The 20,742-nt window shown below is 35.7% G+C and overlaps 2 protein-coding genes across 5 annotated transcripts; one reads left to right on the plus strand and one right to left on the minus strand.

Annotated features, from left to right (window-relative positions):
• The first annotated feature begins 2,025 nt into the window (after positions 1-2,025).
• On the plus strand, positions 2,026-7,408 carry LOC115243789 (cytochrome P450 307a1-like). The gene is made up of 3 exons (XM_029821022.1): positions 2,026-2,752; positions 4,553-5,344; positions 5,614-7,408. Exons 1-3 carry the CDS (start codon positions 2,356-2,358, stop codon positions 5,940-5,942), a joined length of 1,518 nt encoding a protein of 505 aa, XP_029676882.1. The 5' UTR covers positions 2,026-2,355; the 3' UTR covers positions 5,943-7,408.
• A 304-nt stretch (positions 7,409-7,712) lies between these two features.
• LOC115243787 (facilitated trehalose transporter Tret1-2 homolog) lies at positions 7,713-18,784 on the minus strand. 4 transcript variants are annotated; one of them, XM_029821019.1, is made up of 5 exons: positions 18,280-18,784; positions 12,733-12,789; positions 11,064-11,202; positions 10,633-10,952; positions 7,713-10,398 (listed from the first exon to the last, which is right to left on the minus strand). In XM_029821019.1, exons 1-5 carry the CDS (start codon positions 18,316-18,318, stop codon positions 9,445-9,447), a joined length of 1,509 nt encoding a protein of 502 aa, XP_029676879.1. In that variant the 5' UTR covers positions 18,319-18,784; the 3' UTR covers positions 7,713-9,444. The 4 variants fall into 4 exon arrangements, with proteins under 4 accessions (XP_029676879.1, XP_029676881.1, XP_029676878.1 ...); XM_029821021.1 differs by lacking the exon at positions 18,280-18,784 and adding an exon at positions 17,327-17,548; XM_029821018.1 differs by lacking the exon at positions 18,280-18,784 and adding an exon at positions 13,556-13,842.
• Positions 18,785-20,742: the final 1,958 nt, after the last annotated feature.

Here is a 20,742-nt window from a genome sequence, read left to right on the forward strand (position 1 = left end):
TCTCCCTCCCTCCCTCTCGGCGAGGGGAGAGAGGGACGCATACGCATTTATCGCTCTGTATACTTATGCTTTATTCATTAATTCAAACAAATTCGAGAAGCGTACTCCTTATGCTTCCTCATCCAAAATAACGAATCTCTTTGACTGTATTGCGATGCTGAATTCTCGCATCTAGTATTCCGTTACTATTGTGTTTCCTCGCGATTGTTTTCGACTTTTGTTGTGTTGGATCTACTCCGATTTTCGATCGTGAATCACGACGGAAACCAAATATAATATTTGAGAATTCAATATTGGGTAGCAAACAACGTTTTACGAGAACTCGTAGAATATTTTTTTTTTTTTTATGGCAATTTCGTATTTTTCGTTTACGCCTACAGTATAATTGATATTAATTTGAAATTAAATTTTGAAAACAAAAATCATAATTTTTAATTTTTTTTTTTTATTGACATAGTTACGCGAATACATATCGCAAGTGTGTTACTCATTAATTATATGAGAGAAATTTTGAAGAATTATTAGATGTGTTTGTCTTTCACATAAATAATGTTTATGCTGATAAATTAAATTAATATGGATGAAAGGAAAAGAAGACATCATTGGAATTGTATATTTCACTTCCTTCTCGTCGAACGAAATGCATTCGCATAGTTGTCTCACAGTTACATAACGCTATTCAACATCCTGCTGAGACAGATTTAGGATTCAAGATCGATCGATCGATTGATTTTTCCCGATGAGAAAAATCGTTCCAGACGTAAACAAAGTCTGCCGCCCCAAACAAGCGTGATAATACAGGAGAGTTTCAGATAACAAATATGATAATCACTACACATGCAATAATATTTCCTTCTTTGTAATATTTAAAAAAAAATGGAATACAATTAAATATAATTCTCTTTAAATGCGAAAAATTTCATTTAACCTTCAACGACACAATGATAGAATAATGTATGATTCTAATAATAAATGTTTAATTTATACGACTGAGCTTTGATGATATCGAGAAACGCGGCTCTTTGGCTCCTCTCTGCTTGTTTCCGCGGTGAAACACAGGCGGTCGCATACCTGGTTCCTCTCATTCCTCTCTCGATGCATCTTCGATGCACGTCCATAATCCACCTTCTTGCACAGTGCGACTCGGTTCCCGCATACTTGTCAAAGCGTTCAACTGGCATCATACCGGTCGTATCAGTCAACCGCCTCGCGAAAAACGAAACTTTATTCTCCGTCCACGTCCCGTACGGTGTACCAAAAGCGAATTACCGTCGATCGCCGATTCCGATCCGGCCCGTGACGTACGTTCAAGTACACCGAAATAATTCCGGCGCGGCTGGAAGTGCATGCGAGTACGCACACCACCATCACCACCACCATCTTGGCTGCCAGAAAACTCGATGGCACCTTAAGGAGAGAAGTCGAGGGCAAGAAGCGTCCCTTGCTTTGCCCAAGAGGCCCTACCGAGAGATGCGATTCCCCTCCCCATTCCTCTTCCCTTCCACCCGCCCCTACTACTTACTACGAGCTACCTCCCTGCTCCACCGCGCGTCATCCGGGGCCCTTTTCCTCCTCTCTCTCCTCCGGCAATCTCGCGATCATCCCTCCGCCGCGGCGAGCGCTGCTTCCCTCCGGCTCCCTTCTCCCTCCGCCCTGCGGGTCCTGCTGCGGGCCCTACCGACAACCCGCGTGAGTGAGTATGTCTCTTTTCAGGTTTTCTTGAAATTCGTTTCCGTTGAGATATAGGCAGAAGGGTACAGCTCTTGCGATCCGTACAAGAGTGTCCATCTCCTCCTCCTCCTCCTCCTCCTCTTTTTCCTCTTCCTCCACCTCCAGTGTCACCTCCTCCTTCTCTTCCTTCTTCTCGCTGCCCACCTCGTCTCAACACGAATCCATATGTATGGGGTTGAGGCGCACAGTGCTCGACGCAAATGTGCTGACTACATTACGCCCGGCTATATAAGATAGCCGGGCAACCATCCTATCCCCACAGACCGAGCCAGATCGGCGGACCGTTCACAGACGGGCCCACAAGGAGCTTGAGTCCTGATCGGTCGACACGTACGACAGAGTTGATATCTCTCTAGGGAAGTAGACCGCCCGGGATTAGAACAAAAAAAAAATCGTCTTGTCGAGGATATTCAAGAGCAGTCGAACCATCAAGATCCACGTGTGTGTCTCAAAAAAAGATTTTATCTCCAAGGAGGTTTTAAATCCGGACGATCAGATAACTCGTCATTAAGAAGCGCTACAAAACACTCTCTTCCGGGTCGTCATAGGAAAGGAAAGAAAGTGGCGGAAAAGGAAACGAAAACGAGTATTTTTTAGTGAAGAATCTTGTGATTGTGTCGGAAAATGATTTATATCAGCGCAACGACGTACTTTTTGCTTGCCGTCACTCTTGTGGCTTTGATCTTGATCCTGGTGGATCACATCAGATCGAGAAAGACGCCAAAGAAGTTGTACGATGGCGAGGAGGCGTCCGTTCTATTGGACCCACCGGGACCCAAGCCGTGGCCGATCCTCGGCTCTCTTCATATCTTGGGACGCTACGATGTGCCTTACAAGGCCTTCGCCGATCTCGTCAGGGTCTACGACAGTCAGGTGATCAAGCTCAAGATGGGCTCCGTGCCCTGCGTCGTCGTCAACGGTCTGGAGAACATCAAGGAAATCTTGATCGCCAAGGGCCACCACTTTGATTCCCGACCAAACTTTATCAGATATCATCTTCTTTTCGGCAACAAGGAGAACTGTAAGTATCTTATTTTATATATCTTCTTTCGCGATTAAAAATAATTTCGCGCAAAATTAATCCTTGTTTAAAAAAGAATTAAAATTTTAATATTTAAAATCAAAATATCTCAAAATAATATCAATTAACTGTTAGAAAAATAATAACTAAAAATTGGACAGTGTAAATAAAAAATAACAAATACATTCCTTAAAACAACGAATAATTTTTCCGTAATTCTCTTTTAATTCTTGCCGAGGATCTACGCAGCGAAAAATCGCAGGATCGATTCGAGATAATTTCGGATATAAAAATAATTAAGAACAATTAATGGTGTCATTTAAAAATTCTCGGATCGCTCGTCGAAACAGAGATCGATTACGCTCGTACAACCACAACGAATCACTCTCTCAGCGCTTTAGGTCACGGTTAGCCGTTTGCATGTGTCGACCGATCGCGCGCTCATCTGAGAGATCAAAAATTCGAGCCGAATTTATCAATCTTTATTTATCCTCAAATCATCGATGTAGCATCTCGCGCCGATAACAAATGTCACTTGTCAACGCCTCGTCGGAAATCATGAAAAATCGCTTTTCATGCTAATAACCTTGCTGCGTGTCGCGCGAGACACGTGACCGACTCACGCATATAATCACGCATACCGTACGGCGTACGCACTCGATATTTATTTGTCGCGCACCGCATATTTCTCTCGCGCTTTCGTCAGGTCCGCGCCGAAACTCGTGCTAAGGTCAGCGCGAGAAGCGGTACCAAGTGCAGTCGGAAAGGTCACGGTACCACTTTCACGCGTATCTGGCTTACCCGGCAGTCGACAAACAGGATCAAGGCTAATTTACCAGAAATGCTGCCACCGTACACCGCGATGCGAGACGATCGATTTAACTCCTTCCATTTCATTCGTCCATTCTTTCCCGATTACATAGCATAATTTATTTTAATACGTATAATCATATCTTTTTAAAATATATTTCTCGTGTATTACAGGTCAAATATTATTATCTGCTCAATTTCTTGATTCTTTTCATCTCAATATTAACAATATATCTTTTTATGATTTTTTTGAATAATTTTAAATAACTCTAGATTGTAAAAATTATCTAATATATATTTATTTATTATTAAAAAATCTAGAATATTTCTTCAAGTTACACACAAAACGTTAAAATGGCAATCGAGAAAGAAATATTTCGAGATGCAACTCTCTTTAATCCTAATGACACTTGATAACATATTGCTGGGTCATCGTAAAAAAATAGGTGACGCGAGGATGGAGGAGTCACGAAAAGATCTTCAGGTTCTCAGGTGGCGTGAAACCGGGTCATTTCTTGCTGTCGTCTTTTCTCCCGCCTTCGATTTCATATATCGAGCATACCGGCCGGCTATGAGAATCGATGCCGCATCGTTCGCATTACATTCCCGCGCAAGGTAGAAAGCACGCGTCGACAAATTTTTGCAATTCGATGACGTTTTGAAACGCGTCGTTACGCGCAGTAACAAGGCCAAGTTCAACGCCGCCGCTTGATTCGGTAATTTGAGCCGCGATGCGTTCGTGGAATAGGTATGTTCGCTGTCACGATGCCCCGACGTCAGCTGCTTCCGTTGCGAGTCGTTATGAATCGTCGTGTAATAAGAAGCGAAACTAGTCGAGGAGAGTATATAATAGCAAATGTGAAAATGTTTTGAAAAATTATCTCTCTATTTCTTTTTTATATCTCGTGATATATTCTCTCCGAATAAATTCTCGAAAGATATTTCAGCGAGATGGATTGGGATATATGTGCGAATTTCTTTTTCCCACAGCCCTGGCGTTCTGCAACTGGTCGGACGTTCAGAAGACACGAAGAGAAATGCTGCGAGCGCACACCTTCCCCCGTGCCTTCACCACACGATACAACCAACTGAACGGTATCATCGGTGCCGAGGTAGAGCTGCTGGTCGATCATCTCAATGGCATTGCTGGCAAGAGCCTGCACACCAAGCCGCTTATCATGCACACGTGCGCAAACGTCTTCCTCAAGTACTTCTGTTCGCGCAGCTTCCCCCTCGGCGACGTATCCTTCCGCGAGATGGTCGAGAATTTCGACAAGGTGTTTTACGAGGTGAACCAGGGCTACGCCGCGGACTTTATGCCGTTCCTGATGCCGCTGCACCAGAGAAACATGACGAGGATGATTAATTGGACTCACGAAGTCAAGCGATTCATGGAGAAGTACGTCATCGGGGACCGTCTGGTCAACTGGAAATCGATCATGCCCGAGGAAGATTACGTGGACTGTCTGATCAATCACATCAAGACCGACGCCGAGCCTAAGATGAGCTGGGACATAGCAATGTTCGCGCTGGAGGACATCGTAGGAGGTCACTCGGCTGTCGGCAATCTCCTCGTCAAGATACTCGGATACCTGGTCACCCGACCGCACGTGCAGAGAGCGGCGCAGATGGAGATCGACGGAGTAGGGACTCCGGGCAGATTCGTCGGCCTCGAGAACAGGGGAAAAATGCCATACACGGAGGCCATCGTTCTCGAGGCGATCAGACTGATCGCCAGCCCGATCGTACCGCACGTGGCCAATCAGGATAGTTCCGTGGCCGGTGAGTAATTTTCTCTCTCCTTTTTGACATTTGACAATAAGTCAAACGTCAAATGTCAAACGTCAAATGTCAAACGTCAAATGTCAAACGTTAATAAATGTCATGTAGTTTTTCTCGTCTCAATCAATCGCTCCGATAATTTCCAAAGTAGTAATACAATTTGCGGATCTCCAATTTTATATCGATGAATATTTGCGAATTTTATTAATATAATAAAATTTGTGGTAATTCTAAGAATTTTGTGGAACTGACTTGATCCTTTATTTTAGGCTACAAGATCGAGAAGGACACGTTTATCTTCCTGAACAACTACGACCTGAATATGTCGGAGGAGCTGTGGACATCTCCTGAGGAGTTTATGCCAGAGAGATTCGTACAGAATGGCAAACTCTTGAAACCGGAGCACTTCCTACCCTTCGGCGGCGGCCGGAGATCCTGCATGGGCTACAAGATGGTCCAGTACATCAGCTTCTCAACGATAGGCACTCTGCTGAAGAACTTCAACATACTGCCAGTGGAGAAGGAGAACTACAAAGTCCCCATCGGCAACCTGGCGCTTCCGGAGAAGAGTTTCAACTTCCACTTCGAGAGACGGTAGGGTAGGAAGACGACGACGAAAAGCGAATCCGGTCGGGTCGACAAAGTCGGAATGCGATTATTTCGACTTCTCGTCGAATAATCGAGAATGACATTCGACATCTGTGTCGATTCGATCACGAGCTGGGCTCCCGAAAATTTCGCTGCCGATCGCGGAATGCAAGGTTGAAAAGACGATATTCGATGTCGTCAAACGATGGCGACAGGACGTAAGCGTTTCATGCGTCGGCGGAGCTTTTATTAAATATTACGGAGAACCAGTAGCTAAAAAGAGGCTTTTGACTTGAATGAAGCTTTACTGATGTTAGGGAGGGTTAGAAACGGAAATGAGTGTGGAAGATATTCGATTTCCGCCAATAGAGCTTTACTGACATTATTAGATCGTTAAGATAGCTAATTGGATCGCTCCTCGACTCATGCCCTAGGCGCAAGAAAGCGCGGAGCCCAGTTTCGATTTTTTTTAATCATCCTCTATATTTTGTTAATTATCTTATATTTTGTGAGATTTGGATTTAATTGACAGTTATACGATTTGATTCAATTTGAAAAGTATTATAGATAATAGGTAGAAATTAATTTGAGCGAACATTTAATGTCAATCCTGAAATTTTAATCTTGTGTGTTAATTTATATTAGGAGATCTTTAATTTCTTGTTCTAAGTCGATTGGTTAAAAATTGCAGCGATGAATTATCGCATACAAAGCTACGAGATCATTCACGATATTCTCGCTGAATCAAGTGATAGATGGCCATTAAGACTCGACCATGAACGAGAATTGTTTTGGAGAAATCATCACGCCTCGCTTATTATTTGGCGAATGCTCATTCGTAAGGTGAGATCCCTCTCGTTGACATGTTAACAAAATGGATATCACAACAGAGAGAGTGCTAGGGCTTAAGTCCGGACGATTCACGCGTATATATAACTTCGGTTTAACATTTAAAGATAATCGAAGAAGAAGAAGACTGAACAATAGCACCTTCGTTTAAACGTATATTAACACAATGGCATTTATCTCTTGTCAAAGAATGCGCGGTTTCGTGTTACAAGCTTCGAAATCTATTCGCAACAATGAATTTTGCGAAAGATTTTATTTTTATTTTCACGATAGAAAAGCGCGAATTTTGTATTTCTCATGCGTGTAAATTCTGCGTCGTATATTGCGCTCTCATTTCTTCTTCTTCTTGTCATATTGAACGACTTGTAGCGTTATTAAATTATAATACGCGCACGTATTTCGTTGTTGTATATCGTCGCTTAAAAAATCTCATGACGTAAGATGGTGCGAAGTAATTTTTTTTTAGGAACACGGGAGCAGACAGGGGAGAAAAGAAATGTAAAGGGTCGCGTTAAAGAACAAAACTGCGAAGACACGACGTCGTTTTCTCGAAATGTTCGAATTCTCGATTTTTGACAAATAATATTTCTCTTCCTGTACTACCTCGCAGGTAATAATTTATTTTGATTATTGTGCATCTGTTAGAGTATTACGTTAATTATTATTACATATTACAATTTATTTTATATTATTATTATTATTATATATTATATATATTATATCACTTACTATTATTATCATCCCTATTATTACTGTCAGTAATCATGATAATCGTCGCCCCATCTCGTCTTGTTTCTCCACCGAACTCCATTTATACTCCACGCTTCGTAAATTGTACATTATTTTGTGTTTGTTATTTAATTATCGTGATTGTTACGCAATTTGTTAATTTATTATTTAAGATTTTAATAATAAAATACGAGAGACATTTATATATGTATATATATAATACGTATGTATTTACATCGTCAAATCGTCATATGTACAATACATTTTTAATATAGCTTACATGAATTTGTAAATTTGATTGTAAATTGATTCACATTTGATCAACTGCGGGAGAACTTTAGAAATGATAATTTTTAAAGTTCTACAAAATCGCTCGACTTTTCCGCGTAAAATAATTTGTACGAAAGAAAGTAGATACATAACTCGTTATAAAATACAATCGTTCACAAAATGATATTCTAGTCGCGGAGTAAATTCCGATCGCATCAGAAAAGTCTCTTTAATCTTGAATATGTAAATAACGTATGCAACGTTACTGCAGAATGCAGAAATGCATTCTGACGTGATACGCGAATATATTTCTATGCTCGTTATCGTTCATTATCACCGTGCAAACCGTGGCTGTTGACTTCATCGCGCAGAGAATAAATCAAAAGATTTAACCAGCGTCTATTAAGGTAGTTGTCTCGCAAATCGCAATTAACAAGAAAAATTTGAAAATTTAACTATACGGTAATAAATGTGATATCTACACGTTTGTATAACTTAAAAATTATTGACCGTCCCGAACGCGAGATAATCGCTATCAAAAATTGCATTTTTTATACGCAAAACGTACGAAAATCTCGTATTTTGAATTTTAATAATTAGAAAGAATAACAAAAAGGTGATGAAAAATTAATACAAAGGATATTTTAGGAATTCTATTTAAAAAAAAAAAAACCGAAATTATATTGACCATTTAGTTTTAGAAATGCAATAATAAAAAGACTTCGTGGCCCGCCGAAAGTTAAGAAAAGACAGATGATGCTCAACGTTGCGGACATTGACTTGGCAATAAACAGAAATAGTACAGAAATAGTCCAAAAGTTTTCAATCGGTAACCGTAGGCAGTCGGATTTAACTCAGAGTATAAAATTTTGGATTGTACTGTCACGAGACAACTATCTTACGTAAGAACGATTTAATGCAAACAAACTAATGATGCGTTATTTGCGCGACTTGTTTGTGATCAGCACTTAGATAAGAACCTATTCTCCGCTCTTTAATACTATTAAGTCTCAATATTTTTAATTGTCGAGAGTGTGATATTACACAATGAATAAGTCTTATATTTAATTAATTACACGTATTATCGACACTTTACGCAATATCATTTTTTAGATCTTCAGCAATACGATGACACTTTAATCTACCTTTCTGCGATGAGAAAGTATTTACAATACAATGATATTATGGAACCTTGGACTTTACTTAAGAGGATATAGCTCCACTCAAAGTATTGCACGGTAAATATTGGATTTTAATAAAATATAATCCGATACAAGTCGTCTTATCTTTCTCGAGATCTCTTTTATGTGAATCCCAGACTGATACGAATCTAATCTCTAAATTTACATAGTTTGCGAACTTATTTCGACTATAAAGGTATGTTTTGATATACATATAATACACTGTTTACATCATCATTCTACAATTTCTTTAGATCTTTACAAAATATACAACACATTAAAAAGAGATCTCGTATTTAAAATAAATATTGAGTTATCTCATTATTTTAATTATACCTTTTGAATCATTGCATCTCGAAACATCACAAAACGACGTGACGTTTATTTTATCAATTTACGGTTTGATCTCGCCTTCCTTCAAATACCTAATACTAATTACGATCCGCGGTTTATTTTTTTCGTCCATATAAACAATAAATATTCTTAATTTCTTAGAAGACCGACGACGTTTGAAGCTGCTCTTTCTTCGACAACCCCTTCCGCCGGTAACTCAAAGACCTTCTTCTTGGAGAACATGTCCTCGATCTCGCGCAGAGTCTTTCCCTTCGTCTCGGGCAAGAATAACAAAATGAATATCACGCCGACGAAAGAGATAATGGCGAAGAAGAGAAACACGCCGTGCATGTTCATCAGTCTCAGCATATCAGGATACGTTTTAACAGCTATCGCGCTGAAGATGTAACCTGTAGCGCCCGTCAGGCCGGATAGTATGTCCTTGATTTTGGACGGATATACCTCGCCCAACATGGCGAACGGGATCACCAGGTAACCCAGAGTGCTCATGAAGATGTACAGCATCATGCACACTACCGGGATCACCCCCTTGTCCGGCATGACAGTTCCGTTCTCGGCCAGGTAGAGGTAGAGCGATAGGGCGCCCATGAAAATTGTCATCCCGATGCCGGAAATCATCGATGGGATCCGTCGGCCGTATTTTTGAGACACACTGGCCGTTATGAGACTGGTTAAGAAACGTGCGACGCCTATCAGGACGGCGCCGATGTAAGGATCCACCTGGATTCCAGATTTGTCCATAATATCGACGGCGTTGTATATGATAACGAAGAGTCCAGAGAATTGCTGAAAGAAGAAATACGTGAGCATTATGGCTAACGGCACCAGGGAATTCCTCTTCAGCAGCTGCTGCAGCAGATTTTGATTCTTCTTCTGCGCCCGCGGCTTCAGCTCGAACAAAAGTTCCGCCGGAGCTGGTTGGTCCTTTGGTACGCCGCGAAATTTTTTCATGATCTCTAGCGCTTCATCGGGCCGATTCTGATCCCGCAGCCATAGTGGTGATTCTGGTATTACTAGCAAAATCAGAGCGATCGCCATCAGTGGAAATAGAGCGCACATCAAGGCCACTAACCGCCAGTCATCCTTTAAAAGAAAAAAAAAACAGAATCGTAAGGATTGCATTATTTTTCGTATTATATGCCGCACATATACCAATGATTATATAACCACAGCGATACGCATTTAATTTAGGGCACTTTTAAACAAATCTCAGACTTGTTTAAATAAGAGTTTTTATTATTGTTTTTTTTAACAAATCGTGACAGCAGCAAGATATGAGATCAATTTGATTTAAATGCAATTCCCGAACTCGTTTACCTTCAAAATATATCCAAAGATGTAAACGATGAGAAGACCTAGAGCGGTGCTGATACTGGTACACGTGATCATTGAACCTCGCCATTTTGATCCCGCTATTTCCGCCGCGAACACCGTTATCGGAACCGCCGACATCCCCGTAGCTATACCGGAAATTGTTCTCCCCACCAGAATCTGCATGTAACTGTTCGACGTGTAAATTGTCACCCAACCCGCCAGTGAGATCAACGACGTCATGAACAGGCTGATCCTCCTTCCTCGTCTCATCACGAGGCTCGAGATTATGCAACCGAAGGGTGTACCTATTGCTGATACAGTAGCTGCGGCGTGAAAAATAATTCTCATGAAATAAAGAAAGAGATAATACAAATTTCTCTTTCCGATAATCGAAAGTCGTAAAGAATCTTTCGACAAATTTTTACATCACTCACCCATCCAGTTTGCCTGAACGGCGTCGAGTTGCACATCGTCGGTTTTTGGGGCTCTCATCGCAGGCTCCGCCACGGCACTGTAGCCAAAACCCATCGATGGACCCAGCATGACAACATTGACGCATAAGCACATCAATATCTGTAGAAAAAAACATTGTAAATCAGGCGAAAGAGTGACAGGCGATATCAAGAGGAATTGTGCGACAACACGCGATAGTAGCAAATCTCCTCGACAAAACTAGAGAAAACCAGATAATTTATAGCCGTTAAGCATGTGATGCGAAAACGCGGTAAACAGATGCAGGGGGCATTGCAAATAGTGTATCATGACATGCTGAAGTCAACTAAGGCGCGTATCATGCAGTCATCGAATTTTTTTATCGGAGTAATCACCTATCGGTGCGACTGTTATGCATGCGAATATCATTAGAACCGGTTTAACGAACGATCGTGGGAACGAGAGGAAACGCAGCCGACAATTAAAAACACGTTTTAAAATCTCGCGATGAAAAATCATAGTTTTACTCGGCTCGAAGCGCCGAATGTGATGTAATTCATGCGCAAGGCTTCATATATATGTGATGAAGATATTATGACGTACATTACAAAAAATACCTTGTGTGTAACATAGATAGAGTATATCTTATCACTACTGTGCGATGATATTGAGATTTGAAATTTTTTGCAATGTTAAGGATAAGTTATATACGATATATAATTGCATTTTTTGTTGTCCAAGAATCGCGACATTTTATATATGAAAAACCGTAATAAAAACTTAACTGAAACTTTTTAAAAATTGCTTTGGTTGCCGTAAAATGAGAAAACGCACGCCACTGAAACCTAGATGCGTAGTAAGAAATGCAAATACGGATAAATCATAATGCAAATAAAAATCGCAAGAAGAGCAATTTTTTTTTTTTTGACGAAGTTGAGATTTTTATTCGTTTATATGTACATATATCTCCTCTAATATTTATCCTCTCGCTGCAAGAATAAAGATAATTTATTTTTGCAGACTTCTTTTACAATTCCGAATTAATAATGTTATTGATATGATTGTGTGATATTTCCTTTAACAAACTGTATAATTTTTCATGAATACATCGAGTTGATTAGGAAATCCGTTCTGTTATATATTTTGCTTCTATTTCATCATTTACTTTCCAGTTTGCGGATGTTGTATTTTAATTCCAAGGTAATAAAAAAAAAAAATATAATAAATGGACGGTGATATGACATTAAGACGTAACATTGATGTTTAAAAAATTACACAGATTTTAATATTCCTTATTGTGAAATTATTTGTGTTTGACGACCGCCGTAAATAGCGTAATAATATTCACGCAATCGGAAAAATAAATTATTTGGACAATAAATTAAAGATAATTAATTTAATATTTGATTATTATTTAATATTAATATTAGCTCTTTTTGATGTAGATTTTGAGATAGTATATTTATCAGCGATGTGCTTTATATATTCATTATTCCACGATGTCATTTACATTTATGTATATAAATGTGAACATTTGATAAGTGATATTACCGTCCGTAATTATGACGTAATATTCTAAGTTATTTATATCTTTGTCTTTTAAGAAAAGTAATTAATTAAAAAATAATGATGTCATTTATATAAGAGTATATAAGAAATTTTAACACATACTTGATAAATTATTCCATCTCGTTCCCATTTCTTCAATTCGTCAACGCTGGGTTCCATCTGCAAAAGAATAAAATTAAGAGTTAATTAGAGTAAGAAGTAATTAGATTTAATTACAGTAAAAACTAATTAAAGTTTAGATTGTCGTCTGCATTTCCATATTGTGTACATCTTTTATAATTTTTGTAGTATTTCTTTTGTAATTTTAAAATCTATGATCCGTATATTAAATCTTATGATAAATAGAAAACTGTCAAACAATTTTAACAATATCCAAATATAAGATACATCCGAATATAATTATATTTTAAGCGATAGGAGCATGAATAATTGCAACGCGTACCAGCGTGTCTTATGAAAATGCCCGTTTAATTATTGGATGATCGACTAATACTACTTGATAAACTTGATAAACTCTGAAGCATTATCACAACGCGGGGGATATATATGAACATTTTTTAAAGATAAATCCTTACTTACAGAAGAGAAAGAGAATTACAGAAAGTGAAAACAATGTGTTCCCGATAATCTCTTGAAGGCAAAATTGAATAATGAAAAATAATGTAGACAAATTTGAAAAAAAAACAAGCATCATTCTTTTCTGTTACTAATTCTCGAAAAAAACTATTCACCTCGAGAAACTATTTCAGCAATAACGCCGGAAGAATAGAGAAAAGATTACTTGAGAAAATGAAAAAGGAACATGAAGAGCATTAAGATTTATAAAGAAATGACAACTTTCTTAAATTTAGAAAAAAAATGCAATTTATTTGTGACATCTAAATACAGAGATTCATTGCATTTTGTATAAAATATATATATGTACCTTGAACTCGACACAAGTCGATATGTGTCCATTTGTATTGATAATCTCGATTTGTGCATTCACGATATTATTAATGTTCGTTAACTCAGTGTTATTAACGTCCGTTTGTCTATTCGCATCATTAATATCCGTTCGTCTATTTGCATTATTAATGTCTATTATATTCGCCATGATGCTTTTTTCCTTACAATACACTTGTTTCGATTATTTTAATTAATCTAATAATATGACAATAATTTAATAATATTTTGGCATATTATCGAGCACAAAATTATGATTTATAATTTAAAAAAAAACGGTATCAATCTTTTTTTATCTTTCAAGTACCACTTCTCTTCTCGCTCTTTCTTTCACGGCTCGATACTTTTTATATCTCTTTATAATCCTCAATGAGTATTTATATATTCGATAATTAGCTCGATATCATATTATAAAGTGCTTTAAATCTCATCAACATTCATCGACTGTTTGCACGCTGACTGCTTAAAAGATACGAGAGTGACTTGAGAGCCGATTACTTAAACAAAGTTTCGGATGACTTGAAGGTAATTAATTGGACCGAGTTATATACTGTTGCCGTTTATAATGTTCCGCGGACTTTAAATACGAGAAGCGCCATCTTCTTCTCTATTTTTAATTTTTTTTGTCTTAGATATAATATCGTCGCACACATATATGTATTATAAATATCGTTGTTTATTCCGCTAAAAATTGCCTGTCCTATTCGCTCAATAAAGTTCTGCGAATAATTGCACGAATAATCTACTCGCACATAAGATTATGTATTTAATCTTTGATCTTTATATAACAATTACAAACACGTGTCTAATCTATTGTTCCATTGTTTGCGATTCAAGCGAAATGCGCGCGTGATGTCTCCGAGATATCGCTCCGAAAAATTGTAAAAATCAACTGTCTATACGCGCGCACAATCGATCCTCTTCGAGCGGTAATCGGGAATATCACTCTTCGTGGGGGAGCTACACCGATTTACATTCGCGAGCTTCTCGATTAGCGCGAGACGTGCAGGCGGCGGTTGTGACCAGCGCTAACCGGGAACTCGTTATTGACTGAAGACGACGCAGGGAGTTTATCTAGTGCACTCGGCTACATTTCTCCACTCCGAGATCACTCCGATTCGCGACAACGAGTGACGATTTGCCGGATCGGCGCGGAGCGACATTTGCGAATGTCAAATATACATCCACCGCGCTTCATCTCTATTTTGGGACTGATAAAGAGATGATTACGTAAAAAAAAAAACAATGGTTGGCGGGTCACATAATTCTGCTTGGTAATGTTTGGTCAGGTATAGTAATTGCATTAATAAATGCGACTTTAGTGGACAAAAAAATTTATCGTCACGTTTCAAGATTGCTCTAATCGATAGAAAAAAAAGGAGAAAAATAATCCAATTATGATTATTATAAAATATTATTATTTATATATATATATATACAAGGTGTCCCCAATTTAAATGTCAAAACTTTAGGAGCGTGTAGGGGACCGATAAACTAAGACAAAAGGTCCTTTAGGGATTTGCTCGTTTTTGCTTCGTTTTGAAGAAAATCGCAAAGAATGAAACAAATAATTTTCACCAAAAAACTTAAAACAACATTAAAATTATTAGATTTATCAAAAAGTATTATAAAATAAAAATTGTAGAATATGGAATTAAGAAAAGAGAGTGAGTTAAAATCCTCTTGAGGTAAAATTAGATTAGAAACCAAATTTCGCGTTGTCGCGTATTTATCTACAATCCTCTAATTTTACCTCAGGAGGATTTTAACTCACTCTCTTTTCTTAATTCCATGTTCTACAATTTTTATTTTATAATACTTTTTGATAAATCTAATAATTTTAGTGTTGTTTTAAGTTTTTTGGTAAAAATTAAATTTTTCATTTTTTGCGATTTTCTTCAAAACGAAGCAGAAACGAGCAAATCTCTAAAGGACTTTTTGTCTTAGTTTATCGGTCCCCTACACGCTCCTAAAGTTTTGACATTTAAATTGGGGACACCTGCATAATAAGTATAATAAATATAATAGCAATATCTTGTTTAGATTGGAAATTTTTTTCACATAACTCTATGTATTCTTTCGCGCGCTAAATCTGTGAATATACTTTTCGACATTGAATTAATTCTGAAATATTAATTGCTCTATAATTATGAATTATTTAAATACTGTCCATTGTTTTAACGATTATATAAAATATCAACATATTATAAGTTTAAAGGATCGGTATAAATTTCAAGATAAATTTATGAAAATATAGATTTAAAATTGTATACAGAAATATAAAGTATTTTTTATGATGCGTCATGTTTTATTATTCCAAGCTGATTAAAATCAAATGCATGCATATAGAAATACGATATATCTTGCTTCCTCAGAATCAATCGATAATAGATAATCGAAAAAACATAGTATTATATCAATCGTGTTAATCAAAATCGTATCTTCTCGTCATGTATTGTATATACTAACTAAAATTTATAATGCGTCATATAATTGAGTATTTAATTGAGTATTTACATGTGAGTATTTAATCCGAAACACCTGTTTATTTCGCCATTGGACCCCAAAGTGAAAGGCTAATTAATATTCATCTACTTTAATTTGACTTCCTGTATCAATCGATAAATTCTGCGATATGGATTTATATTGTGACTCGTAAAATTCATTCCGGTTTTCTCGGTATCGATTTGCGTAATTTCTTTTAATGAGGTATACCTATATGTTGGACTTCTTGCCTGGACACCCATTAAAAAGTACATTTTATAGTAGTTAAATTATATCCATCGGAAAATTATACATTATAATTAATGTTATCTCTTGTACGTGAACAATTTAAATAAAAAGTCCTTAATTTATTTGTATTTAGTTTTAGATAAAAATTAAGTAATGTCTGTAAATAAATATTTAATTTTTTTAGATTAAAAATTTTTTTTTTCTATATATTTATACGTAATATATAATTTTATATAATTAATATTATTTCGAGTACTCGAAATGCGATTAAGACAATACTGGTTTTGATTAAAGCAACGATGACGGCCGTTTTCGGTATCGTTACAACTGACAGTATCACGAGACTTCATATAAGCAAATAATGCTAATCTTTGTACAACAAAGCGTAATATAATCACAAGCGGAATAATAACATTGTAATAATATGTCTTTCTCTCTTTCTTTCTCTTTCTCATTCACGTTATTACATTACCAAAAGTTACGAGCGACAATTTGTTGCATAAAATTTTTGTAAGATTCTAGTAGATAAATTTAGTAAATTTGCGAGTATTATTTCCTTCCTTGTTTTCTTAAGTTCATTTAATTTGTCGACGCAACCTTGAAGCCAAATTATTGTCCCACGGGCTGTCGCGCTACATTAATTTCTATTGACGAGATTTAATGTAGCAGAGAGACACTACAAGTAAACCCTCAAAAATATCCAGATATTTTTAGAATATTTAAATAAAATAGAATTCATTATCTAAAGAACACACACTTACTTTGTACTTTTAATACACATACGCGTATCTTTTCGATTTTAAGAATATTTCATATCTTTTTTCACAAATTTGATACATAAAATTCTAAATAACGTTTTATTATATATATCAAATAACAAATACATTTGGAAGAGAATTGTCACATGTGTCTGGAATAAAAAAATTATCTTTTCTCTTATCTACTTTATAATTAAAAATGAACTTTAATGATATCATCGATGATAATTATTATGACAAAGAAATGTTAGGGAACATACATGCCCAGGGTCCGAAGAAGCGATGTGTTATCCGATGATGTTGGGTATCGATGTCGGAGGTCATCGGGTGGCACGCGCTTACGAATTAGAAGCGATTAAAGACGACTCAGCCAGACTTGTTATAAGACTGTACGCAATAAGACATATGTTATCGCGGAACTCTTAGCGCTTGCGTAAGGAGATTAAACCGTCGCAACTATATCGCGTGCACGAAACGATCTCCGAGGCTGGCCAACAATGTGATATTCAAAGAGATCCGTTGAAATCTTTCGTAACTCTTTGGCGCGAACGAGAAATTCATGCAACTGCGACAAATTTTGCGACGTATTCCGGATATTTGAATTAAGATAGCTAATCAAAGTTGATTTGCTAAGACAATTGTATTGACATTTTATCACATTATCTTGTGATTAATACTTTATCATTTCGCAATATAATCATTTTAATTAATGAAGCGGATAAGGCCAAAGTCAATTGCAATTTTGGGATCTGATTTAAAATATTTTTTCTAAACTCTATTTCTGAATATTTATTTATTAGGTAAAGCTCATTTTAATAATCCAACTAGCAGTAACATTTTGGATACAACTTTATCTATAATTTTATGCAGATAATATTCGAAGATTTAGGATACATATATATTATACAGATATGAATACAGATATATCAAAACATTTAAAATTGTAAATAAAAATAAATCATTAAAAAATATTGAAATATATGTCATTGAAAAAATAAGCTTAAACAATTATTGTTATTTTACAGAAAAGTCGAAATTATTTATAAAAAAACTTGGTAGTTTGATCTTAATCTTGAGCAATAATACATAAATTGAGATATTTAAAATAAGTCTTTTGGTCAAATGTACACAGCAGTTTGTCAGAGGACTATTTTTAATAAAGAGCATCGTATCACAAGCAAGGAAATGGAATTGGGCAAGTGCTTTGACCTACCTGAATCAAACGATGGTCTTCGTGTGTGGGAGAAAGCATTTTTTTTAGACTGCAATAATTGTCGATGCAATGCAAACGAAGTTACCTCTTACGCACTGATTTTACAATTATATTAGAACTAAAAAGTTTTTTTTAATCAAAATTTCTTTAGGTTACGTCATTCTTTTCACAAGGTTCATTAGGAACATATCCCACTATCGATAAACAAATATACAGCGATGAGTTTGTTGAGTTGATTGCTGAGAACAAATTTTTTTCACTGGACAAAAGTATCGTTCACGTTAAAAGACGGCCGAGAAGTTGGATATATTTTGCGATACGTTTCATTGCTATCGGTATCAATACTGATAAAAATATACGTTGCCTTCAAAGATTTTCAAGACGCCTTGTCATTTTTTTAAATGAGTGTGCACACTGGCTGTTTAACTACTTAACGACTAATAAACGCTGCGAATGAGACTCGTGTTTATTATATTTGGAATGACGACATCGCGTATGTAGCTACATACATTTTCATTTGTTCGATTTGTATAATAATTTACGTGACGAGAATGTGAATTTGGTATACATTGAAGTTGACAGTGTCACAAAGAGAGAAATATTTCAATCCTCACAGCGTTTTAAAGTAAAATTCCAAGTGATATTTTATAGTTGCATTTTGTTTATATATAATGTGTATATATTTATTTTTATTTTATTTATTTTTACTTACGTGTAATAACTCTTAAAATGCAAACATGATGATTAAAATGAGGTATTTCATTTGTTTTCTTTTCTTATTTATCTTATTATTGTATCGGATAAATAGTAATTAATATAGTAATACTTAAACAAGTGTACGCATATCTGCAAAAACGCAGCTTATCGCTTGTTGTATCTTAATTAATTATTTCTTTATGAAGTATAAAAAATCTTTAAAAACCCAAAGCTTAATTTTCCTTTCTTGTTTGTGTATAAAAAATGGATAAATAATTAAAAATATTGGTTTTACTGCGAGAATCTTGTTTTTTTATTTTTAAATTTTTAGATGTTTTAGATGATCAATTAATATTATATATCCAAAAAGGGACCATCCAAAAAAAGAAAATCTTGTGAAAAAAGTTGTGTAATTGATTTAAGAAAGATAAATAAAATAATGAAATTTTTATATACATGTAACATCCCGCATTCCGATTAAATAACTAAAGAATTAAATTAATTTAAAAATTAATCTCTTAATTTAACTACTTAAATTAAATAATTTAATTTGATTAATATTAATTTAAATAATTAAATTAACTTAATTTCTGTAAAAGAGTAGTCGCGTGCGCGCATGATGAAATAAAGCAAATATAGAAGTAGAATCAATTTTTCTGAATATTAGCTTCCTGAAAAATTTCCTGATATATCTTGCGATTTTTACGATGAATTGAACAGCAGGCGTCCGGAACATTTGGCTTTTGACGTTTCCTTGGACAAAAGCAGAGTATTATATGTTGTATCCTACCAAGTACATAAGCGTCCTCAGACCGTTTACCACTTTCATCTCTACCTCATTCGGCTATGTCGTCGTACAATTATATCCAACGATGGTAACCCAAGACAAAGACGCTACCATTTATATTTTTACTGCATTGTATCCGTGTGATGAACATATTTTTTGTAACAGTTGCATTAAATGCAAATAGAAGAAAACTTTAGGGGCGAAGTTGAAAATTGACAATACATACGAAACGAGTGAAGCAAGCAATGGATGTTAAAAAATATTATCATGTAATTTAATATAAAATTGCAACTGACATAAACATTACATGATGAAACGTTACTTGAGAAATAAATTAGCAGTAATTATTGAACATATGAGAATAGATGAAAAAATTGAAATCCAGTTTCCATGTCCCTCTAGAGCGGCAAAAGAGAAGCTAACAAATTGCTCACAGGGTATATTATCAAGAGATAAAATTGAGATAGGCAAGGAAGAAATTACATAAGCAACAGTTAACAATCGAATAAATTGCGAAGAGATATATATATATTTGTATCTTTTTGATAATGCAACTTAGATTTTATCATCTCATAATGAAAACAATGTAATATTTTCGTTATTTATAAAAGAACTTAGATATATATTTTAATGTAACGAAATATATTATACATATTATTGTCTTTGGTTAATTAATATACGATATAGTAAAGATAATTTTTATCAAAATTAAAAAAAAATATACAATATACAATAAAATAATATTATTAGTATTTCTTAATCTTTTCTCTTCTTACTCTTATACAAAATTCTTAAAAATCAATAAGGGCAAATCCATAATCAATAAGGAAACTAATATATTACAAGTATCACTTAAGTTTTTATTTAGTAACTATATCAAATATATATACATATACATATACATGCAGAGTGGTCTCACAACCACCGTACAATAATTAACATTCTGAAGGTAGAATAGAAAATCTTAACATAAAAATGTC

The sequence above is a fragment of the Formica exsecta genome, unplaced genomic scaffold (genome assembly GCF_003651465.1).
Source record: "Formica exsecta isolate Colony F162 unplaced genomic scaffold, ASM365146v1 scaffold733, whole genome shotgun sequence".
NCBI classification, from domain to species: domain Eukaryota; kingdom Metazoa; phylum Arthropoda; class Insecta; order Hymenoptera; family Formicidae; genus Formica; species Formica exsecta.

Coding starts and splice junctions, on each gene's coding strand:
- LOC115243789 (XM_029821022.1), top strand. CDS start 2,356: ATGATTTATATCAGCGCAACGACGTACTTTTTGCTTGCCGTCACTCTT. Junction 2,753..4,552: donor TTTCGGCAACAAGGAGAACT/GTAAGTATCTTA, acceptor TTTTTCCCACAG/CCCTGGCGTTCTGCAACTGG. Junction 5,345..5,613: donor TCAGGATAGTTCCGTGGCCG/GTGAGTAATTTT, acceptor CCTTTATTTTAG/GCTACAAGATCGAGAAGGAC.
- LOC115243787 (XM_029821018.1), bottom strand. CDS start 13,726: ATGGCGAATATAATAGACATTAATAATGCAAATAGACGAACGGATATT. Junction 11,203..12,732: donor GAGATGGAATAATTTATCAA/GTATGTGTTAAA, acceptor TTTTTTCTACAG/ATATTGATGTGCTTATGCGT. Junction 10,399..10,632: donor TCTTTGGATATATTTTGAAG/GTAAACGAGTTC, acceptor TTTCTTTTAAAG/GATGACTGGCGGTTAGTGGC.